This window comes from Prionailurus bengalensis, chromosome X, assembly GCF_016509475.1.
Source record: "Prionailurus bengalensis isolate Pbe53 chromosome X, Fcat_Pben_1.1_paternal_pri, whole genome shotgun sequence".
Taxonomy (NCBI): Eukaryota; Metazoa; Chordata; class Mammalia; order Carnivora; family Felidae; genus Prionailurus; species Prionailurus bengalensis.
Genome location: NC_057361.1, coordinates 97,778,339 through 97,794,362, shown reverse-complemented (window position 1 = coordinate 97,794,362; position 16,024 = coordinate 97,778,339). Strand labels below are relative to the sequence as shown.

The 16,024-nt window shown below is 48.0% G+C and overlaps 1 protein-coding gene across 3 annotated transcripts in view; it reads right to left on the bottom strand.

Moving 5' to 3' along the window:
- DOCK11 (dedicator of cytokinesis 11) overlaps nt 1-16,024 on the bottom strand; it is a 204,439-nt gene that overhangs the window by 114,849 nt on the left and 73,566 nt on the right. For all 3 annotated transcript variants that reach the window (XM_043571394.1, XM_043571397.1, XM_043571396.1), the window contains exons 10-14: nt 15,898-15,981; nt 12,399-12,539; nt 11,129-11,341; nt 3,266-3,388; nt 1,919-2,001 (exon numbers count right to left, since the gene is read on the bottom strand). In XM_043571394.1, coding sequence (XP_043427329.1) covers nt 1,919-2,001; nt 3,266-3,388; nt 11,129-11,341; nt 12,399-12,539; nt 15,898-15,981 — 644 coding nt within the window. The remainder of the gene's footprint in view (nt 1-1,918; nt 2,002-3,265; nt 3,389-11,128; nt 11,342-12,398; nt 12,540-15,897; nt 15,982-16,024) is intronic.

The window sequence follows — 16,024 nt, the reverse complement described above, 5'->3', positions numbered from 1 at the left end:
GGCTCCGAGCCGTCAGCACAGAGCCCGACGCGGGGCTCGAACTCACGGACCGCGAGATCACGACCCGAGCCGAAGTCGGACGCTTAACCGAATGAGCCATCCAGGTGCCCCAAGGGTTTTATTGTTTTTGTTTTTGTTTTAGTTCTATGCCCAAATTTCCTCATCTCCAGGGTAGGAATAACAGTACCCCCCTCTTAGGAAGGTGCACGTTAAGCACTTAGACCACTGTCTTGTGCAGGGTTAACGCCTAACTATAAATACGAACCACGGCAGCAAGTGACTGCTCAGGCTGCAGCACCACTAAGGACGTGCAGATTTACAAGCCATGCTTCGCCTTCTATAACGCCTAAATAGACCCACAACCTCTGCTCCTCTTCGCCATTCACCTAACCTCGGCTGTCATTTTTTCTTCACCAGTCTGCGAAGCAAGGACCATGTGCCTTTTCGTCTACCGACACGCAAAGCATTTTGAAACCTTCCCCGAGGGGCGCCTGGGTGGCGCAGTCGGTTAAGCGTCCGACTTCAGCCAGGTCACGATCTCGCGGTCCGTGAGTTCGAGCCCCGCGTCGGGCTCTGGGCTGATGGCTCGGAGCCTGGAGCCTGTTTCCGATTCTGTGTCTCCCTCTCTCTCTGCCCCTCCCCCATTCATGCTCTGTCTCTCTCTGTCCCAAAAATAAAAAAAATAAATAAATTAAAAAAAAACATTAAAAAAAAAAAAGAAACCTTCCCCAAAATGAAGCGATTATAAATAGCGACAGAAGGGTTAATTAACTTAGCATCTCCTACCCTTCTGCTACTTCCCAACACCCACTGAACATAATTGATTGAATTATTCAGAACACGGTGCCCTTCCCTTCCCCCAGAAGTTCCAGGGAGCTGTACAGGCTGTACCTCAAACAAGCCAGTGAACTTGTATTTCAAAGGGGGGATAAGCAACAAACACATGTGAAGTCGTCACTGTACGTAGACTTGGAAGATGTGGGGGAAAACTAATGTGACCTCCCATACGACAGAAGGTATAGATAACATGCTTTCAGATACACTACCCGTGAAGGGCCAGAAAAGCAAGTCGATTCATTAATTACACACTTGCAGCGCTTAACCGCATTCTCTTGCCTTCTGATTTTTAGTACGTTTTCCAGAAATATCCCAGGATAGCTTTTCGAAGCCTAAACCTAGCCAACTGTGAAATAGTGGGCACGCCGTACAAAATTCCCTACAATTGCTGGTTTTCTGGGGCAAACAATTCCCTTAGTTTAGCAAATAAGTTCTGCTTTGAAATGCAATAAAATTAAGTGGGGTCCGTCAGCTCAGGAACCCCAGCCAAAGAAGATTTCCCTGAGGCACGGACGTATGAAGAAATGAGAGGGTCTTGAATGCACGGCGAATTTTAAGAGAAAGAGTTCGTATATCCTGTTATGGATTTCACGTTTGTGCCCTCCCGCCCAAGTTCCCATGGTGGAAACCGAAAGCCCAAGGTGATGGGTATTAGGAGGAGGGGCCCGGGGCAGGTGATGAGGTCCGAGGGCGGAGCCCTGGTGAATGGGATTAACACCCTTAGAAAAGGCCAGAAAGCAAGCTCGCTTCCTTTCCCCTATGGCAAGACAAAGGAGAAGTCGGCTGTCCTGTCCGCAACCTGCAAGGTGCTTTGCTCACCAGAACCTGGCTGTGCTGGCACCTTCATCTCAGACTCCCAGCCTCCAGCACCGTGAGAGAGAAATGTTTTGTTGCTGAAGCCTACTATCGGTCTCCAATGATTTGTCATTGCAGCCACGGACGGATGAAGGACACACCATGAGCGTCCCGAGACAGAACCGGGTTGGCAGAGACCAACTGCTAAATGCCGCCGGCAAGGACCACAACCCTGAACTTTACACAGGAGGGCGAACAGAAAGGTCAGGATTATATGTGCACAAACCTGGCAGCCCAAGCAAAGGGCATTCTGTACTGTCCGAGGCGGCTACATACTTGCTTTGCTGTCCTGTGCACCTTCTGCGCCGTCTAAGGTCAGAAATAAGAAGAAACGCTCATATTTGTTGAAACTACCAGAGACTCGCCGCGAAAAATCACACCCCCCCCCGCCCCCCCGCTTACTGGTGGAAAACATCAAAGTCCAGCCAAAGAGATAAGGAAGGTGCTACAAATAAGACACAACACGCGTCACAATGCTACCCACCTTCCAGGGCCAACGTTTTCTTAAGAGTTTTGTGTTTTCTCATTGGATGGAAATAGATGTAGGGCACGTTTTGTACCAAAGACCCGTAGTGGGGAAATTCTGAGCAGGTCTAATGTGTGTTTCCTTTCACACACGAGCAGGCAGACATTCATTATTCTTGGGAGAAGTTTGTTCTCAATACAGTTGACCTTTCTACTCCCAAGATAAAAGCCGAGTGACCAAGAGTCAATGCAATTAGTTTAGTTAGGCAAGGAGCTGCTGTTTGCGCAGGCACTAGGAGATGACAAAAGATTAACGGCCCATAGAGTCTCAACAGGCTGTGAAACGCTGGCTGGATGCTTATCCCTTGGGATGTGAAATGCTAGCAGGCCTTTATCTACGTCCTGGAGACTCCCCCCCACCCCCAAACACACAAATTAGCACAGCTAATGAGCTGTGCCATGAACGCTTCCCCTCTCTGGGCCTCCGTCTTCTCATTTATAAAATGAGGGGAAAGGACCACGTCGCCGATTGCCAAAGTGCGGATTTCGTGATCCAGACCTTTGGATGATTACATGCCATCTGAAGACACCCAGCAGTAAAAACCATCGCTACCGTTTAAAATGCCAACATTTCACGAAAAGACTCATCGGTGTGATGTTTCAAACGTAGGAAGAACAAAAATCTCAGAATAAAGGGCAGCCCCTCGTATCACAGACAGGAGGAAATTTCAGTGCAGACCGGCATTTGGGAACTGCGGGGCCGGACTTCCCAGCTCTGTCATTCTAGGGCTGTATGTGAGGGCTGGAAATAAAGAACAGCTATCGCCAAGGATACGGCGTCAATGAACAGATGTCGCCTAAAAGCCTTTAGCTCTTACTTTGATAAGCAACCAGAAATCAGACTGTCAAGTAAACAGAACATAAAACGGACAAAAGTCACGTTCAAGCTTAGCATGCATACTCACATAGCATACAGTATTTCCAGAATATACCGTGTATTGAGAGAATGAGGTTTTCTTGGGGGTTCATTAACAATACCGTCAAAAACACCAGGAAAACGCAATTTTTACATTAGGCTGAAACGCTCGCAAACGGTCTTTATAAATACCTTTGCTGGGTCTGAATTTTTGATGTAGGGTTCTGCACAGTGTGTAATGTTTCCCTGGAGCACCTTTTCAATTCTCGCAACTAGAAAAATTTCAGGATGTGGATTCGTCACCGAGAAAATTCCCTGGGGAAAAAAAATGGCTTCCATTAGATGTTTTTATGTAACTTCATACATATAGTTGCGTGGCTAATGGTTCCTAGTAGTGTGTTTAGCATAGCATGTTGACATTCAACACAGGGTCGTGTCCAGGACCCTGAAAATAGACAGCGTTTCCTTTCATACAGTTTCTAAAACTCCCCATACTTCTTTCAAAACAGATTTTCTATTTTTAAAATTTTTTTAATGTTTATTTATTTTGAGAGAGAGAGAGAGAGAGAGAGAGAGAGAGAGAGAGAGAGGGCACAAGTGGGGGAGAGGGAGAGAGAGGGAGTGAAAATTCCCAACAGGCTCTGTGCTGCCAGCACAGAGCCCGATGCGGGGCTCAGACTCACGGACCTTGAGATCGTGACCTGAGCCGAGATCAAGAGTCAGATGCTTGGGGACCTGGTTCAGTTGGTTAAGCGTCCGACTTCAGCTCAGGTCATGATCTCGCGGTTCGTGAGTTCGAGCCCCGCGTTGGGCTCTGTGCTGACAGCTTGGAGCCTGGAGCCTGCTTCTGATTCTGTGTCTGCCTCTCTCTCTGCCCCTCCCCTGCTTGCTCTCTATTTGTCTGTCTGTCTGTCTGTCTGTCTCTCTCTCTCTCTCCAAAATAAACATGAAAAAATTTTTTAAAAGAGTTGGATGCTTAACAGACCGCACCACCCAGGCACCCTCAGGTTTTCTACTTTGTCACCAACTTCACATCTAGTAGTCCCTGAGGGGCAGCTGTCACCATTGCGGCTTAGCCTCTTGTGTTTGGCTGTGTCTGCAAGGTACATTCTTCGGCCTAATTAAGACAGCGCGTATTGTTCGGCTTCGTCGGCATGTGCTAAAATAGTGTGCACTTCTCAAGTGGACTCCACTTGAGAAGGACTGGATATGCCTTTTCAAAAGTAGCTGTGCGTAACTCCAGAGCAATTCACTCACAATTAATACTAATTGCAGCTGAGAGGAAGAAAATAAAATACTTCACTGCAGTTAAAGAGCTCCAGCTTTCAATGTGGGGACAGAGGATCCAAAATGTCGTTTTCTCCTGCACGCTCCATTTGAGGACACGAACGCAGACGCGACCAAAGTTACGTACGTTTTCTTTTTTCTTTTTAATTTTTTTTTAATGTTTATTTTTGAGAGACAGAGAGAGAGACAGAGAGAGAGCATGAGCAGGGGAGGCGCAGAGAGAGAGGGAGACACAATCTGAAGCAGGCTCCAGGCTCCGAGCCGTCAGCACAGAGCCCGACGTGGGGCTCGAACCCACAGACCGTGAGATCGTGACCTGAGCTGAAGTCAGAGGCTCAACCGAGCTACCCAGGCGCCCCTTACGTTTCCTATGAATACATGTGAAACGACCATGTCATCCGCTGTCCAGCTCGGCTCCTTCCAAATACATTATCTGCCAAACAGCCTGTTAGTTGGTTATGTCTGTTGTTCCAAGGAGCGCCGCGCAAATGAATTCAAATGGAAAAAGCCATCATTGGGACTCTACCAAGTTTTATTTTGCTACTTGGTATATTACCAACTGTGTTAAGATCATGCGTTCCAGTTTTCAAAACATTTCAGACACATTATCTCATCTGCTCTGGAGAGAACACTCTACAGCATACAGCAAAGAGGAGAAAACTCAGTGTAAGACCCCCAGTCATTCCCCTGCAAATCCAACGACTTGTAAGGACCCTAAGAACGGCAGATTCACCTTTGAATTCCCAAGCCTCGAGCAGGGAAGGAAGTGGTTAAAAACTGCTTGGGAGTCAAATTTCCTGGGTTGAAATTCTGGCTCCACCATTTATAGGTTTTTAGGCAAGTTGGGGCGCCTGGGTGGCGCAGTCGGTTTAGCGTCCGACTTCAGCCAGGTCACGATCTCGCGGTCCGTGAGTTCGAGCCCCGCGTCGGGCTCTGGGCTGATGGCTCAGAGCCTGGAGCCTGTTTCCGATTCTGTGTCTCCCTCTCTCTCTGCCCCTCCCCCGTTCATGCTCTGTCTCTCTCTGTCCCAAAAATAAATAAACGTTGAAAAAAAAAATTTATAGGTTTAGGCAAGTCACGTCCTGTGTCTATGCCTCGGGTTTCTCATCTGCAAAATGGGGCCGAGGATGGTAATAGCTATTCCAAAGATTTCCTGTATGGTTTCCATGTACTGCACATTAGGTACCCAGTCACTACTAAAGTGGCCCAAAGCACTGCAAGGTCACAGAACTTGGTTTCTTTTTTTTTTTTTAATTTTAATTTAATTCATTTTGAAAGGGAGAGCACGAGCAGGGGAGGGGCAGAGAGAGAGAGAGAGAGAGAGGGAGAGACAGAATCCCAAGCAGGCTCCGCACTGTCAGCACAGAGACCAAAGCTGGGCTTGAACACACGAACCGTTGAGATCACGACCTGAGCCGAAACCAGAGTCAGACGCTTAACCCACTGAGCCACCCAGGCGCCCCTGGATCTCTGGTACTCCCAGGAACATGCTGCTCGGGCGTGGAGAGGCGCCTGGCAGCTAGCCCCTGCTGACCTTGCAGAACGTATGCTCAACAGCACAGAGTGCAGTCTCACCCTTCACGGTTGTCACCTAGCTGTCCCGGATGGTTTTGAGAGAGAGAAAGACAGAGCATGAGTTGGGGAGGGGCAGAGGAGCCTGGCAACCACGGCTTCCAGACTATACATATAGCCCAGGCTATGCTGCCTCAGCCCTGGAGCGCACGCATCCGACATCTCACACAACGAGGCCGGATGAGAACAGCAACACTGGTTATTGTGACAGCTAACGCTCACTGAGCACCTGCTATTCTCCTTCCCCAGGACGCTGAGCATCTTCCCACACGGATGCCAGCAAGGAGTATTAGAATTTGGAAAACTCTGACAGTGGCGAGGAGCAAGGTGCTTTCAGAGAGCGAGGTGCCCTCTCCCTGCCCCCAGAACACAGAAGGGTAGCCAGAGAGTGCCCGGGAATGCCATATGGGCTGCGAGTCTGGCCCTTGTAGACAAGGCCTCTGGCCCAGCCATCCTTTCCCACCAAGGAGGCATGGGTGTGCCTGCCCCCAGCCCCAGGGTAATTCTAACCCACTTCAGTGCCCCTCTCCCTCTAAAGAGTGGGTCAAGTCCCCCCATCCCAGTGCCCGGCACTTACATACCCCATAGCACGGCAAGGCTTTGGGGGAGGGGGGAGTCTGTACCCTTTCACCAGCCCAACAACTGGTCCCCCCGCCAGGGGGGGAGCCCACACAGCCACAGGGAGGCAGGCCCCCACGAGTCAGCATCTCCCCCACAACCCCAACCCAAAGTAAATCAGGTCTGACCTTGGGAGACACGGGGGGCCGAGCTCTGTCAGGGCATCTGGGAAGAAAGTGCCAGGCAACTGAGAATAAAGGGACTGGTCATAGTGACTGTTTGATGTCAGGGAGGCAGAACTACTCGATGGATCCAACTCCTTCCTTCTCCTGTGGTCACCCTGTCGGTCCTCAGGGAAGCCACTGGAGAGAAAGACTCCAATGAACAGGTGGCAATGGAGGGCCTAGAATGGCCCCCAAACACCCACCGTCCACCAAACCCTGGGAGCTGCCTCTTCCTATAGATAATGCTGCCATCTGAATAGCCCTGCTGGAAAGGACGGAGCTGCCCAACAGTCCTTTCTGGAAATGCCTGGGGAACTGGGTAGTTTCCCTCTTTCTAGGGTGACACGGAAGCAGTACAGTACAGGGGTAAAAACCTGGCCTTTGAAACTGGCCAGAGCCAGTTTCGGGTCCTGTCCTTCATCTTCCAAGTTCTGGGACTTTGGGCAAGCTACTCCTGGAGGGCTCTGTGCCTCAGTGTGCTCATCTGTAAAATGGGACTCTGTAAAGGAGCAAGAGAAACACAATGGCGCCAAGAAGTGCTTAACTTGTTGTTACTGCTCAAGAACCGACAAGCTGGGATTTGGACTCCGACCTGCTAACATCCAGTCTCTCTCTGACACAGCACGGTTTCCTAGTCGTAAATGGGAAGAAGTCGGCGGGGGGGGGGGGGGGGGGGGGGGGACTTCTCCAAAATAGAATGTTCAACTAATTGGAGTAAATGACCGCCTCCTGGTATCATCATCAGCTGACCTGAAAAGGGTGCAAGACGATAAAGCCATTTAGGGCCACTGCCCATCGCTGTCCCCTTCTCACCTCTCACGTATTCCTGAGGTTTCTGTCAAGCCCCACATCTTCCGCGCAGCCCCCTCTACGTTAACTCCCGACCCCTGAACCCTCCTTGCGTTCCCGAATGCGTCTCCTACCACTGCGTTAGAGGCCGCAGCCCTTACTTACGTTGTTCCAGACATTGTCGATTGGGGTCTTTCGGCCCGACCTTGGTTCCAATCCTGCCTTCCCCACTCTGTGACCACGTTATGGTGGCCAGCTTACTTCACCTCCCGATCTGTCCTTCCCTCACCTCCCCAACAGCAGTAATGATACTATTTCACAAGACTGTGATGATTGCATGAGACCCCAATGGAAAATTCTGGCATACCAGAGATATTGGAAAAAAAAAACAAAAAAACAAAAACCTGCTGCTTTTCTTCCTGACCTAGATTACAGGTGGGATGATGCCCACGACCACAATTACAACTCCATGCCTTGAACATACAAGCTGAGCAATGGGGAAGTAATATGGTAAATACATCATTGGCTTCAAAGGACTTCTTTGATATGGTGCAGGAAATTTTACGCAAAATTCTGTAGCAGACTCTTAAATACTTTTACGCTGTATTTGCTCAATCTTTTTTAAATTTATTTAAAAAAAATTTTTTTATAATGTTCATTTTTTTTTTTTTTTTTGAGAGACAGAGAGAGAGACACAGTGTGAGCAGGGGAGGGGCAGAGAGAGAGGCAGAAACTGAAGCAGGCTTCAGGCTCTGAGCTGTCAGCACAGAGCCCGACGTGGGATTCGAGCCCACAAACTAGGAGATCGTGACCTGAGCCGAAGTCTGACGCTTAACCGACGGAGCCATGCAGGTGCCCCTCAATGTCTTTTTTTAAATGTTTGTTTATTTTTGAGAGAGAGAGAGCCAGCAGGGGAGGGGCAAAGAGAGAGGGGGACAGAGGATCCGAAGCAGGCTCTGCACTGACGCAGCGAGCCGTCCCGATGCAGGGCTCGAACTCACGAACCTTGAGATCATGACCTGAGCCGAAGTCGAATGCTCAATCTCTTTCAGAAGCATATGCTGCAGTAGTGAACATATGTTCACATACGTGATAAGTATAATCTGAGCAACAAACTAAGAGGCAACATGGGGAAAGCCCAAAGGGGGAAGTTCACTGTAAAGTCTTCCCCCAGAATGCAGCAATCTGTACCAGTGAGCATAATCCTGAACCCAGGAAACCCGGATGCCTGGTATTTATTCTAAGGAGATAACTCAGCAAGCGAGCTAACATGTGTGCACGTGGACGTTCAAAGCAGTGTTATTTACGACACCCCCAAATTACAAATATCCTGGTTAGGTACGTCAATGGAATACTATAAGAGCCTTTAAGGACGTGAGTGACCCAGAGGGCGCCTGGCTGGCTCGGTCGATTGAGCCTCCGACTCTTGATTTCAGCTGTCATGATCTCATGGTTCATGAGCTCGAGCCCCACATCGGGCCCTGCGCTGAAAGTGTGGAGCCTGGTTAGGATTCTTTCCCCCTCCCTCTCCCTCTCTGCCCTTCCCTGACTCTCTCTCTCTCTCTCTCAAAAATAAATAAACATTAAAAAAAAGAAGGGCACCTGGGTGGCTCGGTCGGTTAAGCGTCCGACTTCGGCTCAGGTCATGATCTCACGGTTCGTGGGTTCCAACCCCAGAGTCGGGCTCTGTGCTGACAGCTCGGAGCCTGGAGCCTGCTTCGGATTCTGTGTCTCCCTCTCTGTCTGCCCCTCCCCAACTCATGCTCTGTCTTTCTCTCTCTCAAAACCAAACAAATATACATTAACAAAAAGCAATTTAGGGGCGCCTGGGTGGTTGAGTGTCTGACTTCGGCTCAGGCCATCATCTCACAGTTCGTGGGTTCGAGCCCCACATCAGGCTCTGTGCTGACGGCTCGGAGCCTGGAGCCTGCTTCAGATTCTGTGTCTCCTTCTCTCTCTGCCCTTCCCCCACTCGCATTTTCTCTCTCTCTCTCTCTCTCTCTCTCTCAATAATAAACGTTGAAAAGAAGAAAGCAGAAACTTAAACTCTATGCTACATTCTATTTTCCTTTGAGTTGCAAAAGTCGAGAAGGAAGACCATCAGTTCTGCTCTGCCTAACCTCTCATGGCTGCCAGTCTGGTCAGAGGTCAAAATGGCAGGGAAGCGTCAGGCTCCTTGTGAAGGGGCTTCTTTGCACCAGACAGGACAGAAGGGCACAGCATTACATATGTGACATGAGCAGCTCCCTCCCGTTGCTCTGCAACCAGAACTCCTCGTTATAAAGACCCTTTATGCTCCATTAAAACTACCTATTCATGTGGAGTCAGCATGACCACTGCCAGCTCACAAATGAAGCTTCCAGATTCCAGACAACATGGGAGACTGGCTCGGGGGCATCCACCGCCAAGCCACCGACAGGAATAATTTCTGGAGGAATCTGTGGGGACCTTTTGCTGTAGGGGGGTTGGCTGGCCAGGAATTTGAGGGACACTGACCTTAATGGCACCTCAGCCAGGGGTGTAGCCAGATAGACACATGGAACCCCTAGGCTGTTCTCGAACCTTCCGGAAACAGAGCCTCCAGTCTGTGACCATCACAAGACTTGCCCTGATGGTGGCCGAAGTTTCATTCAGATGGGCACCTTCCCTTCCTTGCCTAATTTCCTCTTCTTCATGGAGTCTGCTGGGAACTCCATTCTTGGATCCATAGTCAGGCTTCGGCTACAGTGTTATCCTCTGTTCTGTAAAGTTCTGTACACAGTTCCTAAGTTTCCGCAAGGGGGTGACCTCTGCTCATGTCCTAAGGAAAAATCTAATGTGGGGGCACAAAGCCGGCTCAGTCAGAAGAGCGCGTGACTCTTGATCTCGGGGTTGTGGGTTCGAGCCTCACACTGGGTGCAGGGATTACTTAAATAAAACTCAAAAAAAACCATTTTTTTTAATCTGAGGAAGGGGCGTCTGGGTGGCTCAGTCGGTTGAGCGTCTACCTTCAGCTCAGGTCATGAGCCTATGATTTTTTGAGTTCGAGCCCCGCATCGGGCTCACTGCTGTCAGTGTCCCCCTCGCCCTCTGCCCCTCCCCCGCTTGCAATCTCTGTCTCTCTCTCCCTCCCTCAAAAATTAAAGAACAAAACAAAACCTAAGGAAAAACCTAATGGTGTCTTAAGAAATCTCTGAAATAAAGACTGCGCACCAAGACAAAAACCAAAAGCAAACACAAGCTACCTGCTCCTAATGGAAATGGGAATTAGGGACAGGAGATGATCGTCGGGTCAATTTCTTTCTTCAGAGAAACTGGCCTTTCAGGCACCTACTGCCTTGCTCAGAAGTGTGCCCGAGTGTGGCCGTGTGTCTGTGCCTGTCCGCGTCACCTTCGTTCTCCAGCTCACAGGATACTTCCTCTGAGACTCCCGTCTCGGCCCCGCTGAAAAGGCGACTTCGCTGACCCACTACCGGCGCGTGCTGGTTTCCATCCTGTCCCTCTAACGTCAGTCCCCAGGGGAAAACATCTAGCCACACCCCTTTACAAGGGACGCCCACGAAAGCAGAAAGCATCGTGTGAGCGGATGAAACCACCCGAGGGGCTTTCCGTTTCTTATTCCGAACGCTAGGAGATCGCGCTCTACCTGCTTGATGTAGCGTAACTGGGATTCTGCAATTCCATGAATAAAAGACTCTGGTAAAGAGCTTCTCGGGTGTCCGTCGGCGGCCAGTTGCGCAGAAGCACCCCACAGCATTTCACGGACAGGCGGGGGATTCAGGTCTATGTGGAAGTCAGCTGAAATCTTACAATTGTTCCTCACATCGAACAAAGCGAGATTGATAAAAAAGGGTTCAACCTGCAATGAAAACACGGGCATGTTGAAGGGGAGACCTTTCAGTGGGGTGCGGGAGGGAAGACGCACGACAAAACAATGTTTTTATTCCTCGAGGCGCGGTGATTACGGTTCTTTTCTGAGTACAACAGCTACGATGGCTTTCGGGCTCGTTTGCATATAAGAAAGAGTATTCTAAAATAACAGGCTATCCAATGTTCGCTTTTGTCGGGCGTAAATAATTTTACAAGTCGCATGTTTTTCCTAATGCGTCCGACTCCGAAGGCACATTTAAAGCACGCCAATTGCTCTATGAATAAAATGTAATCCTCGGTAGGTGTACTGACATTACCGAGAAATAATGCCAATATTGTAGAATAGACCTAAATCTTCCCTTTTGTTATGCTACCGCTTACTTGATGATCCATTTAATAAGTGCTAATATCCATCAACATCAAATTACTTGACAAAAGCTTTGCCCCGTCAGCAGTTTGGGAAGGCCACGATTCCTCCCTACAGATGGCATTTGAAAGCCGGTCACAAAGAGCGATTTTGTGCCAAACGGCATAAAGATTAACCCTTTATCCACAGAAAGTCTGCTGGTGCCTTGCAGCTACTTTGGAAGGGACTAAATCCTCACTGTGGATACTTTTCAAAGACAAAGCCAGGACCAAAAACTAAAGATGAACAGAAAACGCCGTCTCTTTGGGGATTTAACATTTACAGTTGCAAGTATTTCTGAGTAATTCAAATGATCCGTGACAGCTGCTAATTACAGTTTTCGGTGAAGAACAAAATGAACTCACTCGAGGAGAACGAGTGAGGCTAGCTGACTGCAGGTTCTGGGGACATGTCCCTTGTGAACGTCAACACCCTACTCTGTCTGCTGTTTTGAATAGGTCAAGACGTTCGGGAATCCTCTCAAGACGAGACCATATTCATATTTTGGCAAAAGAGAAATGCCAAACGACACGAAATGCCTCCGTGTCAAATCTATCACAGCGTATAGCAATGGAATTTTCATCCCATAAATTCGTTCTAGTGGCAAAGCAAAAACAGCATTTCCTCAAGTCATACATACATTTGTGGCTGGTCCTCTTGCATGGTCTCCAACTTGACCCAAGACATTGAAAGTTAAATCATGGCAGTTTACCAGGAAACGTTTATTGCACTTTTCCTCGAATGGCTTTATATCAGGCTCGATTCCTGAAAAGTCCAACCTCTACAAAACAGAGGAGAAGAAGTCATTTTGTTAAAAAGAGGATTCACAGGAATATAGGTCTTTAAGTAAAAACCGCAGAATCCTACAGTTTTCCATTCATACTTCATTTGAACTTTTTATTTTATTTTTTTCACTCGGTAAGCCTTTGTAGAGAGCTCTTACACTAAGGTTCAAACACCGACAGAGAAATCCTAGAGGGAGATGATGAGACTCTGATCTAAGGCATTGGAGAAGTCACAGGTCTGTACCACGGCCGACAAAGCCCTATACGACGTGAGTCCCTACCTCCCCCAACTCCTCTGACCCCATCCCCCACCACTCTTGCCTCCCCCCCACCCCCATGCTCTGTTCCAGCCACACTGGCCTCCTTGTTTATTTCTCCAAGACCCCAAGTACACTCCCGCCTCAGGGCCTTTGCACTTGCTGTTCTGTCAGATGCATGCCTTACTCCCTAATTTCATTCATGTCTCCGGTCAATTGGCATTTCCACAGAGACCTTCCTTCACTCCCTATAGAGAACTGCACACTCTGACAGTCTATACACTCCCTTTCCTTGATTTAAGTTTGCTAACACGACTTTTTTTGGTATGTACTTAGTGGTGACGGGCCTTCCCCACAAAACATACATTCCAGGATGATAGAGATTTTTTTGTTGTTGTCTTTTATGAGGTGTGCAGGGGGGCAAAAGTGCCACGAATGGACATGCGAGGCATCCAGAATAACACGGTGGTCCCTAATTGACTGTGCTGTTAGGAACTCAGCTGCGGAATAAAAAAGAATAGCAGATGTGGGGGGAGGGGGAGTAGAGACGGTGAGCTCAGTGTGGGATGTGTTCGGTTGGAGTGAGGTTACGAAGCGGCTGGGAAAATAGCAGGGGTCTGGGCTGGAGATGTGAATTCGGGAGTCAGTGGTAACTAGACCCCGGGGACCACCTACGTTTAAATGATGAACAGAGGGAGAGGCGTCTGCTTCGAAAAGTGACAACGGGAGGGGATGCATGGATTGGGGCACAGCTCACTAGACCAGAAGATCGGCAACCGGGCCTACATAGAACATTCGTACCTGAAAGCCCCCTTTTCCTCCCGAGTCTATTTATCTACAAACCGAGCACAAATGTGTGGGACTGGACAGCTCCCTCTTAACACTTATCTGTAAAGCCGGCTGAGGCCAGTCATTGCCATGGAGATCAATTCTAATTTCCGCCCATTTATCTGCTCTCCTTTCTATCTTCCTGAGACAGCGGAATGTGAGGAAAACTGGACTAAACCACCCCAGCCCCCAAATCCTTTCCCTTCTGAGGCCCTCCAAGTACAGACGCTGGGACACAGAGCCTTCCCGCAGGTCTGCCGAGGTGGTCTTTATGCTCTAAGGTCGGGGGTAGAGAGTCTCTCTCAAGACATCGTACTGGGGTCAAAAGAGAAGGCTGATAGCATAGGATGGCGGCACTTCACCCAGCAAAGGGACGCAACACATACGACACAGATTTCTCTGCAAGGACACTGCCTTCCCTACATTAAAATCAACCGTTTGGGGCGTCCAAGTGTCACTGCAATGGTGAATTCTTCACCGACGATTGTAGCTCACTGATAACTGCTTTTATGCTTGAGTTCAGTTCCATGACCACAAAAACACTACACCACAAATTTTTTAAAGATACTGGATTGAGTTTCAACCACAGTCAATTGGCTTCTTTGTATACAAGGAAAGAGCCTGACATGTCCAATTAGAGCCCAATCGTGTGGCGGGGGGGGGGGGGGGGAGTGGGAGTCGGCGGGGCTCTATGAAAGGCTCAGGCTTGTTTGGAATCAGCAACTTTCTGAATGAGTATCTAAGAACCAGTACTCCGAAGGTCCTACTGTACCCCCCCTTTTATTTAAATCACATAACTTACGCAAGCAATCTAATATTGCTACGGAAAAAAAGTAGGACAGGGGTGCCTGAGTGGCTCAGCCGGTTAAGCATCCGACGCTCGGTTTCGGCTCAGGTCATGATCTCACGGTTTTTGTGAGTTTGAGCCCCACATCGGGCCCTCCACTGACAGCTCAGAGCCTGGAGCCTGCTTCAGATTCTGTGTCTCCCTCTCTCTTTCTCTCTCTCTCTCTGCCCTCCCCAACTTGTGCTCTCTCTCAAAAATAAATAAACATTTATAAATAAATAAACTTAAAAAAAAAAGAAAAAAGGAAATAAAACAGGTTTTAAAATTTTTCCTCCAAAATTATTTTCTCATATGGTATTTTTATTAAGGAAAAATGCCTGCATTATTGATAGACTATATACTTTTCCCGTGTCAAATTAAAAAAAAAAAATTAAAAAACCGTGCGAAGCAGAAACAAAATCAGGTCTTCCCCAAATTATATTTTTCTGATCTATTTTCACTGAGAAAAAAACATAAATGCTATTTATGTAATGCAAACTTTTCGATTTCAAAAAAAAAAAATCCCAAAATTTTCATTATAAATCTCACTAGAAAAAAGTGGAAAAAGAATCCGTCTTTCCCCAAATAATTCCATTTTCTCGTGAAGTATGTTAAGAAAAATATTTGTAGGGGTGCCTGGGTGGCTCAGGTGGTTAAGCGTCCGACTCTTGGTTTCAGCTCAGGTCATGATCTCACAGTGATGAGATCGAGCCCCGCATCGGGCTCCCCGCGGAGCGTGGAGCCTGCTTGGGATTCTCTGTCTTTCCCCCTCGCCCTGCCCCACTCTCTTCTCTCTCTCAAAATAAATGAATTTTTTAAAAAAGAAATATATCTGTAACACTTACATACTGTCGAGTTTTTCCATTTAAACAAATCAGCCTTTGAATGAGAAAATACGGAATTAAACATGAAGTGCACAGATCTTAGTACAAAAAGTGCCTCGCTCTCACGAAAGAGGTTAAAATACGCAACTGCCCGTAAACCTGCACATCCCCGCACTAATTACCCCTTGAAGTGGGATCAAGCCAGACATGAACATCGAGAGTGGAAAATCAACCACATTTCTCATAGGACCTCTTTATACTGCAGAGATCTGCTGTCTCTGGATCACACTTGTATTTAATGGGTTAAAAGAGTACCAGCACCATCTTCAAGGGTTCTTTAATTTATCTCTTTTGAGGAGTGAGATGAACTAAAAAGAATATAGGGAAGGACGGGGGAAAAAAAAACAAACGTGTATTCAGTCTCAAACTATTTGCATATGTGACAGTCCTCTTGAGGAAGTTAGCTGTTAAGCTACTTGTTCAAAGTGAACATGACAAATACAGAACAACAGGTATGACCCGGTGGTACAAAACATCAATGGTTTCAACATTTCACAGATGTTGTTTACCTGACTAAGCGATGATTCTTTGATTATTTAAAGAAATAGGTCATTGATACCTGGACTTCCGAATCAAAAGAAAAGAGATTCTGTCTTCCGTCCCCTCTGCTGAGTTTATTTAGCTGTTCAGTTTCTCTGCCGTACTAAAATTAAAAATACACACACCGAACGTTACTTCATTTCCTT